At 39.8% G+C, this 19,537-nt stretch overlaps 2 protein-coding genes across 4 annotated transcripts; both read right to left on the bottom strand.

The window, feature by feature from the left end:
* Positions 1–946: 946 nt before the first annotated feature.
* LOC137072673 (zinc finger protein 665-like) lies at positions 947–8,144 on the bottom strand. Of its 2 annotated transcripts, none has more exons than XM_067440584.1 (4): positions 8,034–8,144; positions 7,435–7,602; positions 6,098–6,461; positions 947–4,998 (listed from the first exon to the last, which is right to left on the bottom strand). In XM_067440584.1, exons 2-4 carry the CDS (start codon positions 7,600–7,602, stop codon positions 3,437–3,439), a joined length of 2,094 nt encoding a protein of 697 aa, XP_067296685.1. In that variant the 5' UTR covers positions 8,034–8,144; the 3' UTR covers positions 947–3,436. The 2 variants fall into 2 exon arrangements, with proteins under 2 accessions (XP_067296685.1, XP_067296686.1); XM_067440585.1 differs by having other exon boundaries at positions 8,039–8,141.
* Positions 8,145–12,830: 4,686 nt separating this feature from the next.
* On the bottom strand, positions 12,831–18,525 carry LOC137072686 (zinc finger protein 25-like). Of its 2 annotated transcripts, none has more exons than XM_067440605.1 (4): positions 18,453–18,525; positions 17,846–18,013; positions 17,303–17,648; positions 12,831–15,277 (listed from the first exon to the last, which is right to left on the bottom strand). In XM_067440605.1, the coding sequence occupies exons 2-4, from the start codon at positions 18,011–18,013 to the stop codon at positions 14,292–14,294; spliced, it is 1,500 nt and encodes a 499-aa protein (XP_067296706.1). In that variant the 5' UTR covers positions 18,453–18,525; the 3' UTR covers positions 12,831–14,291. The 2 variants fall into 2 exon arrangements, with proteins under 2 accessions (XP_067296706.1, XP_067296705.1); XM_067440604.1 differs by having other exon boundaries at positions 18,448–18,472.
* Between the last annotated feature and the right edge of the window lie 1,012 nt (positions 18,526–19,537).

Genomic DNA, 19,537 nt, shown 5'->3' on the forward strand with positions numbered 1-19,537 from the left:
GTGATTTTCCCTGGTGGCTGTGGCTCTTCCAGCAGGATAATGCGCCTGACACAAAGCACAAATGCTTCAGGAATGGTTTGAGGAGACAACAACCAGTTTGAGGCGTCGACTCGGCCTCCAGATTCCCCAGATCTCAATCCAATCGAGCATCTGTGGGATGAGCTGATCAAACAAGTCTGATCCATGGAGGCCCCAACTTACAGGACTTAAAGGATCTGCTGCAAACATCTTGGTGCTAGATACCACAGCACACCTTCAGGGGTCTAGTAGAGTCCATGCCTCGACATGCCAACACAATATTAGTCATAATGTTTTGACTGGTTGTTGTATATTTGCTGAGTAATCCACTATTTTATAGAGGAGGGTCAAAGTTACGGAGCCAAATTAGGGGTGTAAAAATGACTTTAGAAAGATGAAAGCATCATTTTTTTATTTTCACACAGAGATTGGTTGATCTATTAGTAAAATCTGTTGACTTTATCAAAGTTTGTTGCATTATAAGCTAACTGGGATCATTTACAAAATGGCAACAAGCTTGTTTTTTTACCTCAAGTTTGCAGTCCTGTAACTCAAGAAGTATTAAAGATATCTTAATATACTTTTAGATTTTGGTTCTTAACAAACATTTCTTCTGGTTTCTGCATTTAAAAGGCCCTTGGTGGATCAATGCTAAAGATATGGAGACCCTAATGTGCCTCTTTGACTAAATTGTACACATTTTCAGAGGTCGGAAACCAAATGTGGGCCACTTGCACAAAGCTTATACTTTTTTCTTTCAAAAAATGCTAAAATGCATTTTCTCAAGTTGTCTTGCTTGTAACTCCAAAAGTATTGGAGATATCATCCTACTAGATTCTCATTAAAGTTAATTTTTTGGATTCTTTCTCTTTAAGATCCTACATGGTCCAATTACATAAATATTGTGTATGTGACTACATGTCCCAATGTGACAACATGTCCAACTTTTTTTAATGGGCAAGATTCAAATGTGAATAACTTTTTAAACAGCTGATAGGTATTGTGTTTATACCAATGAATAGCACTGAAACTAGAGATGGATACTGTTTCCATCTATTAAAACAATTGAATACAACACACTTAAAAAAATAAAGTTTTAAATCATTAACCAACTCTTTATTATTCAATGTTAAAGGAACAATAATAAAAAGGTACAAGTGTCTTTTAAGGTACAAGTGTTCATCACTTGGGTGGTACCCTTAAGGGTACATTTTTGTACCTCTAAGTCCGGGGTAGGCAAGTTCTGTCCTGAAGAGCTGATGTCCTCCAGAGTTTAGCTCCAACTAAGGCTACAGAACACCAGGCGGGTTTTCTGCAAAAACACCACAGTATAAAACTCATAGCTCCCAGCATGCATTGCAGCATTAAGTATGTTACCATTGTGTAAAAATAAATTTAAAAAAAATGTTTTCCCCTCAAAATTTATTTAGAAATTAGAATGACTGATCTGTGGCAAGAAAGTATTGTTGGTGAATATTATTTATTAACATTTTTAGTCAGTGATGAATTTAGTCAAATATTTATCTTCATGATCATTTTTGTTTATGAATTCTTTTCTTTTGATTTGAACAGTAACACAAACTCAAACTGCCCAACTATAGGAAACACTGATCTCCATAATGGTGACCAAACATTTTCAATAAAACATCAACATCTAATCCTGTTAATACTCAATAAGAGCTTCTACAGACGTCTTTAAGGGTTGGAGCCAAACTCTGCAGAACAGCTAGCCTGACAAGCCAGACCCACATCAAGATGTTTGGTCTGGAAACTCACCATTGACGGCTCAATCTGAGGGGCGGATAAACGGTTGTCTTTCAAACTCCCTCTGCACGCGATAGGATAGCGCTACACCGACCAGAGCAACGAAGGTGAAGCGGAGCTTGTTGACAGATTAAACATTCGCCGTATCCGGTCGGCTAAACTCGAACACATCTTCCCTTTTTAAGAATGACTTCAGTGCCGTTCTTTGTTCTTTTCTCAGAGAAAAGCTTAACTCCAAGTCTTCCAGAGTCGCGGTCAAAGCTGATTCGAAAGACCGCCGTTCGCCAGTTTCTGTGTTTACTAGAAGCACGCAAACGCAACTCGGCCGTCGTCATTATGGCCCCGCCCACCGACTCTATACACGATGTGATTGGCCCGGCAAGAGTTAGGCGATTACAGCTCAGAAGGGTATTGAGAGTTGCTAGACGACACTCGCGGGCAGATTAGATTTGCTGCCGCTAGGGTGCGTCTAGATTTCTAGGCTACAGAACAGCAGCTCTTAAGGACCAAACTTGTCTACCCCTGCTCTAAGTAGAGGAAAACTATGATATAATTTTACCTTAAGGACCAATTGTGTACCTTTACAGGTACAATTATACGTTTTGTTCCCAGAGGAATAAAATTGTACCTCCACTGCACCTTTTTTCTGAGAGTATAAGGAAGGTTGTGATTTAACCAATTTCTGTATCCAATATGAATGTAACATCCTGTGACAAAAGAACAAACGTCTTGAAAGGTGAACTGGTCATTTCTGTTTCCTCTATACAACAGCACGTGCCCAGTCAACACAAAATAAGCGAATCCCTCTTTGAGACAGCTCATTGTTACATCTTAAAGTCATATTAAAGAATCGCTCAAAATGTTCATGAATGACCCATCACTAGTAAGTAAATATCAATATCATCCAACTGCAGACAAAAATGGGCATTATCGTGCTAGTGGGGTTTCCGTTTTCTCAGACTGGAATGCCCCCTTCTTCTTCGCCTCTACTACTGAACTGCTAGCTGTCAACATACGGATTAACATGTTCAACATTCGCTAGTTAGTTTTTCTCAAACAGAAGCTTCAAAATAAGATCTAGCATCTTGCAACACACTTTGCGTAAACATACATGCGACTTTCTAAAGCCAAGCGGAGTGTTTATCTGTACGCATTTTGAGCTATCCGCATTTATGTCTACGGCGAAACAAACCATTACGTGTGTTTGTGTCCACTATGTAAATGGATTTATAAACGTACTATACTATACTTTTTTTTAAAATGTAAAAATGCAGAATGTTTCATGTGATGGGTAGGTTTAGGCATCAGGGTTGGGTGTAGGCAATCGTTATTGTGATTGACATGAAATGTTTAGAATCGGTTGCAGGGCATTTCCGCTGAACTGGTTTGGGGGAAAAAAAAAAATCACATATATGGAAGGGGAAATGATATCATACCCCTGTGCCTTGAGAAACTCATCGTAATTGGTCGATGAGACTACCAGGAATGCCCAATAGGCATTCTTGTTTCATGGCGGGAATGCCCAAGCCGCAGCTGGACCCTTCTCGTAAATACAGACTGGAATCCTTTTGCACGTTCAAGTATTTTTACAAACTTACAATAATGTTCCCGTAACACTGTACGTTTTTTTTTTTTACACAATGCCATGATGAACCTATGATGATTCAGGGTTAGCGTGTTTCTTCTGGTGAGTCTGAAATCCCCATATAAAAGTGAATCTCTCGCCACAGATGGAGCAGCAGTAAGGTTGCTCTCCGGTATGCCGTCGCACATGGATCTTCATGGAACTTAACTGAGCAAAAGTCTTGTCACAATGCGAGCATTTATACGGTTTTTCTCCCGTGTGAACTCTGAGATGCATTTTGAAAGCAAAAGGACTAGCGAAGCTCTTCCCACAGTAGGAGCACAGGTACGGTTTCTCTCCAGTGTGAATCCTCTGATGGGTTTTGCAGTGAGTCAAATGATGGAAACGTTTCTCACAGTGTTTGCACTGATACGGTTTGAAATCAGAGTGTATTTTTTGATGTAACTTCAGAGACCTTGAGTTTGTAAATGTTTTCTCACATTCACTGCACTTGAACGGCCTCTCATGGTTGTGTGCGAGTAGATGGTTCTTCAGACTGGTATCGTATTTCAAGCTCTTCTCACAGTGAGGACACTGGGACAGGCTCTCATTGAAGTGTGTGAGTAGAGTCGATCTCAGGTTGAAGCTCTTCTCGCAGTGAGGACACTGGGACAGGCTCTCATTGGAGTGTGTGAGTAGATGGTTCTTCAGAGTTGATCCCTGTTTAAAGCGCATTTCGCAGTGAGGGCATTTGAATGGCCTCTCATTGGTGTGTGTGAGTAGATGTTTCTTCAGATTCGATCTCTGGTTGAAGCTCTTCTCGCAGTGAGTGCATTTAAATGGCCTCTCAGTGCTGTGTGTGAGTAGATGGTTCCTCAGAGTTGATCTCCCGTTGAAGCTCTTCTCACAGTGAGTGCATTTAAATGGCCTCTCAGTGCTGTGTGTGAGTAGATGGCACTTCAGAGTTGATCTGAGGTTGAAGCTCTTCTCGCAGTGAGGACACTTGTACAGCCTCTCATTGGTGTGTGTGAGTAGATGGCTCTTCAGACCCCAATCCTGGTTGAAGCTCTTTTCACACTGATGGCATTTGTACGGCCTCTCATTGGTGTGTATGAGTAGATGTCTCTTCAGGTGGGCTTGCCGATTGAAGCTCTTCTCACATTGATTGCACTTGTATAGCCTCTCATTGGTGTGTATGCGCAGATGGTTCTTCAGAGTTGATCTCAGGTTGAAGCTCTTCTCACAGTGAAGACACTGGTACGGCTTCTCCCCCGAGTGGATTCTCTTATGCTTTGAAAGATTTCCTTTGGTGCGGAAATACTTGTCACACTCACTACAGTGGAAAGTCTTTTCACTGTGTGTATTCATGTGAACTCTCATATTTAGAGGAGTGGTGAAAAAATCCTTCCCGCACTGTTCGCAGTGAAACTCTTTCTCTACGCTGTGCTCTTTTGAATGAAGTCTCCTCTCTTCTGAGGTAGGAAAGCGGATGTCACATATCTTGCAGATGAAGTCTTTCTGTTCTGTGCGTTTTCTCTGACGTCTCACTATATTTTCCCGTTTGCTGAATGTTTTTCCACAGTCAGTCACTCTCCTTCGCTCTTTGGATGTAGAGGCAGTTTCTCCATCAGAAAATGAGCCAGCGTCGCCATCTGAAAGGAACAAAATGGGCTTAAGAGTTTGAACTTAATGATGCTCCATGTCAATTTAGACCTGCGCGATTAATCGATTTAAAAAAAAAAAAATCACGATTTGGCTTAGAGATTAAGGGTGCGTTCACACTTGTCATGTTTGATTCGATTAAAACGAACCCTGGTGCGATTGCTCGTTTAGTGCTCGTGAACGCTGCCATCTGAACCCTGGTGCGCACCAAACAAGCGGACCGAGAGCGCTAAAATGATGGGTCTTGGTCCGCTTCCAAACAAACTCTGGTGCGGTTCGATTGTCAGACATTCAGATGGTCGAGTCAGAATTTGGTGTAAACAGAATGAGAACATGGATCCATCATGCCTTGTTACCACTTTGCAGGCTGGTGGCAGTGGTGTAATGGTGTGGGGGATGTTTTCTTGGCACACTTTAGGCCCCTTAGTGCCAATTGGGCATTGTTTAAATGTCACGGCCTACCTGAGCATTGTTTCTGAACATGTCCATCCCTTTATGACCACCATGTGTCCATCCTCTGATGGCTACTTCCAGCAGGATAATGCACCATGTCACAAAGCTTAAATCATTTCAAATTGGTTTCTTGAACATGACAATGAGTTGACTGTACTAAAATGGCCCCCAGAGTCAACAGATCTCAACCCAATAGAGCATCTTTGGGATGTGGTGGAACGGGAGCTTTGTGCCGAGAATGTGCATACCACAAATCTCCATCAACTGCAAGATGCTCTCCTATCAATATAGGCCAACATTTCTAAAGAATGCTTTCAGCACCTTGTTGAATCAATGCCATGTGGAATTAAGGCAGTTCTGAAGGCGAAAGGGGGTCACGTTCGCTTAGTAAAGAATAGGGCAGAAATTCCACCTTCCTGACCTTAGCATAACACCTGGCACATCACAGAGCAGCACAAGATGAACAATTGTATATATATATTATTCGTGATTAAAATTTAAATTGCAATATTCATTGATATTCATCAGAAATTGTGTTAGGTAATAATACACACGATATCTTTACAATTATAATAATAATAATAACAATAATAATAATAATTCGGTTAATTCAGGTCAAAAAACAAAGAAACATACCTGAAGGAACAAAATCGTCATCATCGTCAACATCATTATTCTGATTCTCATCATCATTATTCTCATCCTCAAACCAATCTTCATCCTCCTCCTTTATACTCTGTTGCTGTTCGTCAGGTGTGGTTTCATCTTTTCTGCTCTTCATCAGGTTCCTGCAGTCCACCAGTTTGACAGAGCACATCTTCAGCATCTGCTGTTCTCCAGCGTTACAGTCAGAGGTTTGATCAGCGGATCCATGATCCTGAGCGTCAGTATAACACATTAAAGTGAGGCTGAGCTCTGAGTCCTGTGTGTCTCTGGATCTCCAGACTGAATCCTGAGCCTTTGTCCCATCAGTCACACACACTGAAACCTTCTCCAGATCCTGACAAACACATCACAGATAAACACAAATAAAGGTCAACCTGTTGATATTAGCCTCATTACTCAGCTGTTATCTCTAGAGGTTATATTGGTGATTTGATGGCATATTTTGCTGCTGGCTTAATTTGAGATGTGCCTAACAGTGATGCGCGGGTTGATCCAAAATGAGCGGGTGCATGTGGTTACGAATCATCCAAAAATATTTGTAATGATATTCGGGTCGTGGTCGGTCGGGTCATTTGAAATAAAGATGCCAATTAAACCTTTGTTATTTATATAGACACAATTTACTATGAAATCCATTGTCAAGGAGGATCCTCTGCGTTCCAGAATAAGTGCAGCCAGCGACGCACATTCAGCTCCGCTGGTCGAGTCATAGAGGCGAGAAGAAACCGGTTCAACCCAGTGAAGGCTGATTCAATATTATTATACACAGCGTGAGGAAAGCTAAAAATCAGTAGACTAATCTTCTGTTTTAGGCCACCAACGGCACCTTATAGCCCTTTTAACCCATTTTCCTGACGCAGAACAAAATTGCCAAATCCCGATTGCCAATTTCCCAACAGGTTGAACTGAGCAATGCTTTTGTATCATTTTAATACGCTACTTTTAAACGCACGTTGTTTATCAAAATCAGTTTTATGTATTTTCTGAGGGGGCAGGGTTTTTGTTGGGACGCACACTTCGATTAGACTGGACAAACACAGTATCTTAATTGTTAAGAAAATGAAATAAAAAAAAAAGAATAAATTGACGCTACGATGAGCATTTACTTCTTTTAAAAAATGCGGGTCAGGAAGCAGGTCGGCTACAATATTTTATCTTTTTTTTGCGATCCGAGTTGCGGGTGGGTTAGTTGAAAATGTTGGTCGGGTGCAGACATTGACCCGCGCATCACTGGTGCCTAAGAAGTGAGAAGCTAACAAATCTTTGGTTTGATTGAGCTGAAGGATGAAATGATGAGCAGCTCAAACCTCTCTGTTGGGTTTGTCTCCTCTTTCTCTCAGCTTTGCCTCCAGTGACGCCACCTCTTTCTTCAGCTGACAGATTTCACTGATGAAATCCTCAATATCCAGCATGGACAGATCAGTTCCTACTGATTTACAGCAGATCACATCCATCTCCTCTTTCATGGTCAACATCTGAACACAAACACATAATGAGTTGAAGTAAAGAAAATGTTATTTAAGAAAAACCTTTCAAATGTGTTTAGGACTTAAGTTTAACAGAACAAAGCAATAATATTATCAAATGTTATAATATATGATATTACATATTAAATTATTAAATGATGTCAAATTTCTACACATTTTTCCAAAGAAGTGACCATTTTAAAAGCACCCAGCATAGAAAGTGACCATTGTGTTATATTATCGGTAACCGTTTTGTAATACAAATATCATGGATAAAACAATAGGACATTATGGTTACTCTAGTAAAACTATTGTTATTTTTATTTTATTTGGTGAGGGTGTGAGGAAAAACTTAATGTAAGATAATCAAATCACTATTAAAAATAGCAACAAGCAGCTCATAAACAGTAAAAACATAAACAATGTAATACCGATTTTACCTCACCGTCTGAGTGCTCCAGTCTTTCTTTATTTCTTCAGTGGTTTTACTGGTGGGCTAAAAAGCGTTACAGCGCCTCCTACAGTACGAGGGATAAAGTTATAAGAAGAAGGTCCGACTGATCAGGAGCTGGTCAGGAGAGCATCACCAAACCTAATCTTATTAAAAATAACATGCTAAGAGACTATACAAACATAACGTGATTATTTAATAAAGACGATTGATAAACGACCGTTAGTCAGTCAGTCTGTAAATCAAAATGACCGTTATTTTTTGAATTACGCGAGTTCGCGGCTTTCTGTGGGAGACAGGAGAAAGCGCGGCTGGAGTTCACATTAGAGGAATAAACATGTTCCAGACGCTTTCTATTTGAAATAAATGCTGTTCTTCATTCTTTCAGTGCATCTGCAAGTCCTGAAAACACACTGTGTCACTTTCCACACTTAATTAAGCAGCACAAGCATTTTCAAATGCTAAGATTTAGTATTTGCAAAGACTTTTTGGGCAGCAAAATCAAATCGCATATTACGTTTCATGTGACACTGAAGACTGGGGTAACAGCCAATCAAAATGCAGATCTGACTCACTGGAAAACAAAAAAAAAACATTTGAATATAGATTTACATGCAAAGCAGTGATTATAAAATCTATTTCACAGAATATATTGTTTTTGCTGTTTTTACTGCAACTCCTCCAACAGACATGAAGCAGGCCGGCCACAAACACACATAGCCTAAATGGAGAGATAACACAAAACTTGCATTTTTTGTATTGCATTGCTTTATTTATTAATATCTGCCTTCTTTCAGGGTCTGCATCACAGCGTGTCCTGTAGTGTCACTGCTTTTCTGCTGTGGACAAAACGCCATTTCCTGACAAATACATGCATATCATTTAAGCTACTCTTTCTTGAAAGTATATGACAAATAAATTCATAATAATATAACTTGCTAATTATAAGTACCAATACATGCTGAAAAACTTATTTATCTAGCTTTTACATCCACTCTGTTTCAATATGTCCACCCAGCAGCACAACAATTGTAAAGACTTTAAGCATTGGACATTTTTTAAATAACAAAACATATTTTGGTAAGGAATATTATAAATATGAATATGCAAAAGTATTGGAAAATTTGGAATTTGTTTGATTTGTATTACTCTGTGGATGAAGTTATGCAACCTTAAATGCTAGGAATTACCCATAGGGAGGTTTATTGTCCCATACAGGCGACATGAGGTAAATAATGGTCATTTCTTGCCCTGACGTGCCATGTTTTTCAGTTAGTATTACTGTTATAATAAGATGTGGGCCAGTTTTGTGTTTACATGAGACCAATGTGAGTATAAACAGAGACTTCCCTCATCTGTAAATGTGCAGTGAAGGTAAAGTAGCTTACACTTTTCCTGCCAGAGTATTAATTTCTACCAATATCTTACTCATCATGGTGGCACAAATGCTCTGGAAGAACACAGATGACATGGAAAATTAAAAACCAAGCTTTCTTTATTAAATGAAAACCATCCCAAAGAAAACCAGCCAATAATAAAAAAAAAAAGGTTGCCTTACAATCATCCTTGAGCCATTTTCAAACACATAAAACATGTTTAACGGCATTATGACATTCAGGCACTCACAGATACTATTTTATTTTGAAGCTTTATAATAGTTAAAGTTTTGTCAAGTTTAAGATACAATCATTGTTCTGCTCTGTTGAAGATACCTACATCCACAGTTTGTTTCAATTCATACTGCCAAACAACATGAAAGCTTAATATAACACTGCCCCCTACTGGCAGAAAGAGCTCAATGTACAGTTTCAGGATGAGATGATTTACTGATGAAATGATTACAGTGGGGCAAAAAAAAGTATTTAATCTGCCACCAATTGTGCAAATTCTCCAGCTTAAAAAGATGAGAAATGCCTGTAATTTTCATCATAGGTTCACTTAAACTATGAGAGACAGAATGAGAAAAAAACGAAACCAGAAAATCACATTGTCTGAATTTTAGAGAAATTATTTGCAAATGATGGTGGAAAATAAGTGTTTGGTCACCTAAAAAAAAAAAAAAGAAGAAGCTAGATTTATGGCTCTCACAGACCTGTAACTTATTTAATAGCACCCGTTTGAACTCATTCTCAGTATGAAAGACACCTGTCCCCAACCTCAAATAGTCAGACTCTAAACTTCACTATGGCCAAGACCAAAGAGCTGTCAAAGGACACCAGAAAATAAATTGTAGACCTGCACCAGGCTGGGAAGACTGACTCTGCAATAGGTGCGAATAATCAACTGTGGGAGTAATTATATTAAAATGGAATACATACAAGACCACAGATAATCTCCCTCGATCTGGGGCTCAATGCAAAATTTCACCCTGTGGGGTCAAAATTATCACAAGGACGGTGAGCATAAATCCCAGACACACATGAGGGGACATAGTGAATGACCTGCAGAGCTGGGACCAAAGTAACATAGGCTACCATCAGTAACACACACTATGTCGCCAGGGACTCAAATCCTGCAGTGCCAGACGTGTCCCCCTGCTTAAGCCGGTACATGTCCGGCAGAGTCCTGCACGGGTCCATTTTTGGAGACCCGCCCCCGCCCGTACCCGCAAGGTTTAGCACCAGATCCGGCCCGTGACCCGTTGAAATATCAAAATTAAATCCGTACCCGCCCAGACCCGTTAATATTTGGCCCGTTACCCGACCCGTGCCCGCGATAAATCACACACGCTAAAACATTCAAATTAAAATGCTTTATTTTTTATCCTGCACCTCTCTCAACATCAACAGCGTCATGAATGGGCTAATGAAACAGGCAAAAGTGCCTTTAAAGACTCATTGTCAACAATTTCATATAGCTACTCCACTCACCAACTTTACTTTTACTTCATCCATTGCTACTCCTGCAACGCTCGCTTCATCTGCGCTACGAGAGGCATCAACAAAAGTTTCAATGTCGCAGTGGTGGTGACGTGATGGGTCAAATGGCATATCGTTGTTGCGTGTATGTGTAATGGTAATTTGGACATAGAAATTGTAATAGCCTACAATATGTTCTATGGGGGAAGAAGGAGGCGGGAACCGGCGAACATTTAAAAGACTTAAACCAAACAAAACGAAAGTAACGTGGGCAGCCCCTCATGGACATCTGCCAAGCGCACACACATAATAAAAAGTAAACAACTCAACCTCAAATCCAGGTGTGGTGATCTCTCGTCCTTATATGCTTCCGAGCTCCCTCAGAGGACTCGAGACCGGTGTGGCTCGCAGGTGACGCTCATTCACAATCACGCTCTCGCTCTCTCGTTCACTTTGCCACAGAAATATTGCACTGATTTTTCATCCGCCCATCCGCGCAACTACCCGCCCGCACAGAGTTAATTATCCGCCCGCATCACCGCCCGTGAATTTTATAAATGTCACAATCCACCCGTTTTAGCCACTTTTATGCAGGTACCCGCGGGTACCCGACCCGTTGCAGGACTCAGATGTCCGGGTCCGTCTTAAGTTTGCTAGAGAGCATTTGGATGATCCAGAAGAGGATTGGGAGAATGACATATGGTCAGATGTAACCAAAATATAAGTTTTTGGTAAAAACTCAACTTGTCGTGTTTGAAGGAGAAAGAATGCGGAGTTGCACCATATCTACTCTGAAGCATGGGGTTAGAAACATCATGTTTGGGGCTGTTTTTTTGCAAAGGGACCAGGACGACTGATCTGTGTAAAGGAAATAATGAATGGGGCCATGTGTCATGAGATTGAGTAAAAACCTCCTTCCACCAGCAAGGGCATTGAAGATGAAACGTGGATGGGAATTTTAGCATGACAATGATCACTAACACACTGCCCGGGCAACGAAGGAGTGGCTTCGTAAGAAGCATTTATAGGTCCTTCTCAAAAAATTAGCATATTGTTATTAAGTTCATTATTTTCCATAATGTAATGATAAAAATTAAACTGTCATATATTTTAGATTCATTGTACAGCAACTGAAATATTTCAGGTCTTTTATTGTTTTAATACTGATGATTTTCGCATACAGCTCATGAAAACCCAAATCTCAAAAAATTTGCATATTTCATCCGACCAATGAAAGAAAAGTGTTTTTAATACTAAAAAAGTCAACCTTCAAATAATTATGTTCAGTTCTGCACTCAATACTTGGTCGGGAATCCTTTAGCAGAAATGACTGCTTCAGTGCGGCGTGGCGTGGAGGCGATCAGCCTGTGGCACTGCTGAGGTGTTCTGGAGGCCCAGGAGGCTTCGATAGCGGCCTTAAGCTCATCCAGAGTGTTGGGTCTTGCGTCTCTCAACTTTCTCTTCACAATATCCCACAGATTCTCTATGGGGTTCAGGTCAGGAGAGTTGAGCACAGTAATACCATGGTCAGTAAACCATTTACCAGTGGTTTTGGCACTGTGAGCAGGTGCCAGGTCGTGCTGAAAAACCAAATCTTCATCTCCATAAAGCTTTACAGCAGATGGAAGCATGAAGTGCTCCAAAATCTCCTGATAGCGAGCTGCATTGACCCTGCCCTTGATAAAACACAGTGGACCAACACCAGCAGCGGACATGGCACCCCAGACCATCACTGACTGTGGGGACTTGACACTGGACTTCAGGCATTTTGGCATTTCCTTCTACACAGTCTTCCTCCAGACTCTGGCACCTTGATCTCCCAATGACATGCAAAATTTGCTTTCATCCTAAAAAAGTACTTTGGACCACTGAGCACCAGTCCAGTGCTGCTTGAATGCAGCACCTGTAGCCCATTTCCTGCTCACGCCTGTGCACGGCGGCTCTGGATGTTTCTACTCCAGACTCAGTCCACTGCTTCCGCAGGTCCCCCAAGGTCTGGAATCGGTCCTTCTCCACAATCTTCCTCAGGGTCCGCTCATCTCTTCTCGTTGTGCAGCGTTTTTTGCCACACTTTTTCCTTCCCGCAGACTTCCTACTGGGGTGCCTTGATACAGCACTCTGGGAACAGCCTATTCGTTCAGAAATGTCTTTCTGTGTCTTCCCCTCTCGCTTGAGGGTGTCAATGATGGCCTTCTGGACAGCAGTCAGGTCGGCAGTCTTACCCATGATTGCGCTTTTGAGTAATGAACCAGGCTGGGAGTTTTTAAAAGCCTCAGGAATCTTTTGCAGGTGTTTAGAGTTAATTAGTTGATTCAGATGATTAGGTTAATAGCTCGTTTAGAGAACCCTTTCATGCTATTTTTTTGAGAATGTAGAGAATGAGCTGTATGCCAAAATCATCAGTATTAAAACAAAAAAAGACCTGAAATATTTCAGTTGGAGTGCAATGAATCTAAAATATATGAAAGTTTAATTTGTATCATTACATTCTGGAAAATAATGAACTTTATCACAATATGCAATTTTTTTTAGAAGGACCTGTATATGGCAGGGTGTCCAAATTCTGTCCTGCAGAGTTAAGCTCCAACTTAAATTCAACACACCTGATAGGAAGTTTCTAGTATTGTTAGTAAGACCTTGATTAGCTGGTTCAGGTGTGTTTAACTGGGAATGGAAAAAAAGCGGGTACTTCCACCAACAGTATAGGAACATTATAGGAACTACGAAAACGTTCCTGTGGTGTGAAAGCTCCTTACAACGATTCTGGAGCAGTTTGTTTCTTTAGGGTGGTTCTTTTGGTGGGTCTGAAAATTACCTAAATAAGCAAATCTCTCATCACAGATGGAGCAATGTAAAGGTTTTTCTCTACATTTGCTGCACTGGTACGACCTCTCATTGGTTTGAACACGCAGATGGATTGTCAGATGGGGTTTGTGGTTGAATGTTCTCTCGCAGTGAGGGCACTTGAACACTTGTACTTGTCGCACTCGCTGCAGTGGAAAGACTTTTCGTTGTGGGTCTTCATGTGAGCTCTCATATTAGGAGTGGTGAAAAATCCTTTTGAGGTAGGAAAGCTGATGTTGCATATCTTGCGACATGTGTGACAAAAGAATGAACGACTCGAGAGGCCTGATCCTTTCTGTTCCCTGTGCAGAACCTATAGGATGCTGGACGTGCGCAAAATGAGCAAATCTCTCTCTAAGACAGTTCGTTGTTCCATCTTAAAGTCGCATTAATGAATCTTTCAAAATGTTCATGATCGACCCATCACTAGTAAATATGGGCTTGACTGCTTTCGCACGTTAAAGTATTTTTAAAAGTATAAAATTACATTCCTGTAACACTGTAAGGTGTTATTTTTTACACAACCTAACAATGTCATGATGATGCTATGATGATTCAGGGGTAGCGTGTTTCTTCTGGTGAGTCTGAAATCCCCATATAAAAGCAAATCTCTTGCCACAGATGGAGCAGCTGTAAGGTTTCTCTCCGGTATGCCGTCGCTCATGGATCTTCATGGAACATAACTGAGCAAAAGTCTTGTCACAATGTGAGCATTTATAAGGTTTTTCTCCCGTGTGAACTCTCAGGTGAACTTTGAAAGCAGAAGGACAAGCGAAGCTCTTCCCACAGTAGGAGCACAGGTACGGTTTCTCTCCGGTGTGAATCCTCTCATGGGTTTTGCAGTGACCCAAATGATGGAAACGTTTCTCACAGTGTTTGCATTGATACGGTTTGAAATCAGAGTGTATTTTCTTGTGTAAATTCAGAGACAATGAGTGGGCAAATGTTTTCTCACATTCACTACACTTGTACGGCCTCTCATTGGAGTGTAACAGTAGATGTCTCGTCAGGTGGGCTCGCCGATTGAAGCTCTTCTCACATTGATTGCACTTGTACAGCCTCTCATTGGTGTGTATGTGCAGATGATTCTTCAGAGTTGATGTCAGGTTGAAGCTCTTCTCGCAGTGAAGACACTGGTACGGCTTCTCCCCCGTGTGGATTCTCTTATGCTTTGAAAGAGTTCCTTTGGTGCAGAAATACTTGTCACACTCACTGCAGTGGAAAGTCTTTTCGCTGTGTCTCTTCATGTGAGCTCTCATATTTAGAGGAGTGGTGAAAAAATCCTTCCCGCACTGTTCGCAGCGAAACTCTTTCTTCACGCTGTGCTCTTTTGAATGAAGTCTCCTCTCTTCTGAGGTAGGAAAGCTGATGTTGCATATCTTGCATTTGTAGTCTTTCTGTTCTGTGCGTTTTCTCTGACGTCTCACTATATTTTCTTTTTTGCTGAATGTTTTTCCACAGTCAGTCACTGTCCGTCGCTCTTTGGATGTAGAGGCAGTTTCTCCATCAGAAGATGAACCAGCGTCGCCATCTGAAAGGACCAAAATTGGTTTAAGAGTTTGAACTTTTTCTATAACTTCTAACTTCTTAAATTCAAATTGTGATACTGCAGTTATAAAAGTGTAAAGACTGTGTTGTAAAAGTGTGATGTGATTTTTTTTACATGTGTGCAGCTCATGATACTGTTATCAGTGTCTCAAATTACCAGAATTCACAATTGCTGCCCCAAGTCAATTTAGGTCTGCGCGATTAATCGCTTTTGATGCAAAAATCACGATTTGGCTTAGAGATTAAGATATCGCAAAGGCTGAGATTTAAAGGTTTTTTTTTATTCAATAAATATATGCACAGCGTATTAGTGAAGAAAGTCCGTCGAGTGTATGAAATGTCTTTCTGTGAGGTGATGTGGCTTCTCACAGAATGAGGCAATATAAAACTATATCCAAACTATACAATTTTATGATAAATGCAATTTCGACTAGCATTGCATTGCAAAAATACTTTAAGAACTCTTGAAGAACTCAAATACACCATATATTGCCGCAGTCGTGCATTTACTGTCTTCATGTTTAATCAATGCGTTTTTTGTCTTCTTTTCTACTTATTCAGCTATAGTGTTATCGTTAAATTAGGGATTTTCTGAAAACGTTAATACTTCTCTGAGGCAAGTGTGTTGTTTTTGCTCCAGGGCGCTCTCTGGCATTCAGTATGAATGAAATAGAAGTGTGTTTATCACTCATTAACAGCATTACAAGTAACTCGAGTTGCATAATCAGATAACTTTTCCAAGTAACTAGTAAAGTAACGCATTACATTTAAGGTCACAACAAAATATCGGAGTTACTTTTACAAATAAGTAATGCAAGTTACTTGTTCCAATTATTGACTGACAGCTCTCGTCCCAATGTTGAGAAAAATCAAGAGTAAGTGCAGAGGCGTTGTGTGTGCTGTGTGTGAACATGATGTTATTAAATCTAGACTAAATGTGAAAATGCATTTACTAATCTCACGCACACAAAAAGATTCAGTATTCCTCAAAATGAATAAAATAAGTTAAATGCAACATCATCATACTATGCAAACCTCCAACAATTAAATGTGTTAAATAAATAAAAAAATGTATGCTTGTAATCAATCAATCAATCAACTTTATTTATATAGCGCTTTTACAATGATGATTGTTTCAAAGTAGCTTCACAGTGTTAAACAGGACAACATTGCAACAAAATTTGATTTGGCTAGTTTAATTTGGATACTTTAAGATTTAAATATGACCAAATTAATACATTTTATTTGTATATTTAGTTGAATAACTTCATAATTATATAACAGATAATAATAACAGATCATAATTTTTGTGTCCCCAACCGAGCAAGCCAAGCTAAAGGCGACAGTGGCAAGGAACCAAAACTCCATCAGGGCATGATGGAGAAAAATAAACCTTGGGAGAAACCAGACTCAGGCGGGGTGCCACTTCTCCTGCCTATTATTAAACAGTGTATTAATTATTACTCTGGCAACCTTGCAGGTCATAAATCATATTAGATAGGAATATTCGAAATTTAGGGTATCAAGTAAGAGACGGGTTCATTTAGGATGGCGCGTCGATTACACAAGAATATGAATACTTGAAAGATCGGAGTTATTGCGCCGGAGACGGGTTTATTGAGGATGACATGCCGGTGGGGCAAATTCAATCAATTGACATGGTCTCAGCAGACACTCCAGGATGAGCTGGTCATGTCCAGGCGCATGTCCACCATCTGATCCGGACACGGCCTTGTAATCTCACGTTATTGACCAATGTACTTTCTGCTGACCTTCGATGATTCAGTTAAAGGAAAACACAACTTTTTTGAAAATAGGCTCATTTACCAAGTCCCTAGAGTTAAAAAGTTGAGTTTTACCGTTTTTGAATCCATTCAGCTGAGGAAATTCACTATTTCACTATTCATCGAAGAAATCCTTTTAGGTAATAATACACGATATCTTTACAAAAATATTAATAATAATTCGGTTAATTCAGCATTTCTGGTCAAAAAACAAAGAAACATACCTGAAGGAACAAATTCGTCATCATCGTCAACATCATTATTCTGATTGTCATCATCATTATTCTCATCCTCAATCCAATCTTCATCCTTTTCCTCATGGCTCTGCTGTTGTTCGTCTGTTGTGGTTTCGTCTCCTCTGCTCTTCATCAGGTTCCTGCAGTCCTCCAGTTTGACGAAGCACATCTTCAGTGGTGTCTGCAGCATCTGCTGTTCTTCAGCGTAAAAGTCAGAGGTTTGATCAGCGGATCCATGATCCTCTGCATCAGTATAACACATTAAAGTGAGGCTGAGCTCTGAGTCCTGAGCTTCTGTCCCATCAGTCACACACACTGAAACCATCTCCAGATCCTGACAAACACATCACAGATAAACACAAATAAAGGTCAACCTGTTGATATTAGCCTCATTACTCAGCTGTTATCTCTAGAGGTTATACTGGTGCCATATTTTGCTGCTGGCTTAATTTGAGATGTGCATAAGAAGTGAGAAGCTAACAAAACTTTGGTTTGATTGAGCTGAAGGATGAAATGATGAGCGGCTCAAACCTCTCTGTTGGGTTTGTCTCCTCTTTCTCTCAGCTTTGCCTCCAGTGACGCCACCTCTTTCTTCAGCTGACAGATTTCACTGATGAAATCCTCAATATCCAGCATGGACAGATCAGTTCCTACTGATTTACAGCAGATCACATCCATCTCCTCTTTCATGGTCAACATCTGAACACAAACACAATGAGTCGAACTTAATCAAATCTTATTCGAGAGAAACATTCCAAATGTAAACGTGTTAGGACTTTAGTTTAACAGCACACAGCAATAATATTATCAAATGTTATATGATATAACATACTGAAATATTAAACATGATACTGTCAGATTTCTACACATTTTCCCTAAAAGGTGAGGATTTTAAAATCGCCCAGCATTGAAAAGTGACAATTGTTATATTATCGGTAACCGGTGTGTACTACAACATGGATAAAACAATTGTACATTAGTGTTCCTCTAGTAAAACTATTGTATTTATTTTAATTTGGTGAGGGTGCGAGAAAAAACTTAATTTAAGATAATCAAATCACTATTAAAAATAGACAGCGAAACACAGATTAAACACAAACAGCGAAAACAAACATTGTAAAACTCAATTTTACCTCACCGTCTGAGTGCTCGATGTCTTTCTTTATTTCTTCTGTGGTTTTACTGATGGACTACAAAGCGTTACAGCGCCTCCTACAGTACGAGGGATAAAGTTATAAGAAGAAGGTCCGACTGATCAGGAGAGCATCACCAAACCTAATTTATCTTATTAAAAATAACATGAGACTACACAAACATAACGCGATTATTTAATAAAGACGATTGATAAACGACCGTTAGTCAGTCAGGCTGTAAATCAAAATGACCGTTATTTTTTGAATTACGCGAGTTCGCGGCTTTCTGTGGGAGACAGCCAGGAGAAAGCGCGGCTGGAGTTCACATTAGAGGAAGAAACATGTTCCAGACGCTTTCTATTTTAAATACATGCTGTTCTTCACTCTTGTGGATCTGCAAGTCCTGAAAAAACATGTCAGTTTTTCACACGTAATTAATTAAGCAGCACATTTTCAAATGCTAAGATTTAGTATTTGCAAAAACTTTTTGGGCAGCAAATCGCATATTACGTTTCTGAAGGGTCATGTGACACTGAAGACTGAGGTAACAGCCAATCAAAATGCAGATTTGACTCACTGGAAAACAAAACAAAAAACATTTGAATATAGATTAACATATAACATAGATTAACATTATAAATTATATTTCACAGAATTTATTGGTGTTGCTGTTTTTACTGCAACTCCTCCAACAGACATGAAGCAGGCCGGCCACAAACACACATAAATGGAGAGATAACACAATAACTTGCATTTTTTGTATTGCATTGCTTTATTTATTAATATCTGCCTTCTTTCAGGGTCTGCATCACAGCGTGTCCTGTAGTGTCACTGCTTTTCTACTGTGGACAAAACGCCATTTCCTCACAAATACATGCATATCATTTAACATACTCTTTCTTGAAGGTATATGACAAGAAAATTAATAATAATATTATAATAATATAACTTGCTAATTATAAGTACCAATTCATACTAAAACTCTTATTTATCTAGCTTTTACATCCACTCTGTTTCAATATGTCCACCCAGCTGCACAACAATTTAAAAAACTTTAAGCTTTGGACATCTATAAATAACAAAACATATT

Source organism: Pseudorasbora parva, chromosome 4, assembly GCF_024679245.1.
Source record: "Pseudorasbora parva isolate DD20220531a chromosome 4, ASM2467924v1, whole genome shotgun sequence".
NCBI classification, from domain to species: domain Eukaryota; kingdom Metazoa; phylum Chordata; class Actinopteri; order Cypriniformes; family Gobionidae; genus Pseudorasbora; species Pseudorasbora parva.

Coding starts and splice junctions, on each gene's coding strand:
- LOC137072673 (XM_067440584.1), bottom strand. CDS start 7,602: ATGTTGACCATGAAAGAGGAGATGGATGTGATCTGCTGTAAATCAGTA. Junction 6,462..7,434: donor GAGACAAACCCAACAGAGAG/GTTTGAGCTGCT, acceptor TGTGTTTGTCAG/GATCTGGAGAAGGTTTCAGT. Junction 4,999..6,097: donor TGACGATTTTGTTCCTTCAG/GTATGTTTCTTT, acceptor TGTTCCTTTCAG/ATGGCGACGCTGGCTCATTT.
- LOC137072686 (XM_067440605.1), bottom strand. CDS start 18,013: ATGTTGACCATGAAAGAGGAGATGGATGTGATCTGCTGTAAATCAGTA. Junction 17,649..17,845: donor GAGACAAACCCAACAGAGAG/GTTTGAGCCGCT, acceptor TGTGTTTGTCAG/GATCTGGAGATGGTTTCAGT. Junction 15,278..17,302: donor TGACGAATTTGTTCCTTCAG/GTATGTTTCTTT, acceptor TGGTCCTTTCAG/ATGGCGACGCTGGTTCATCT.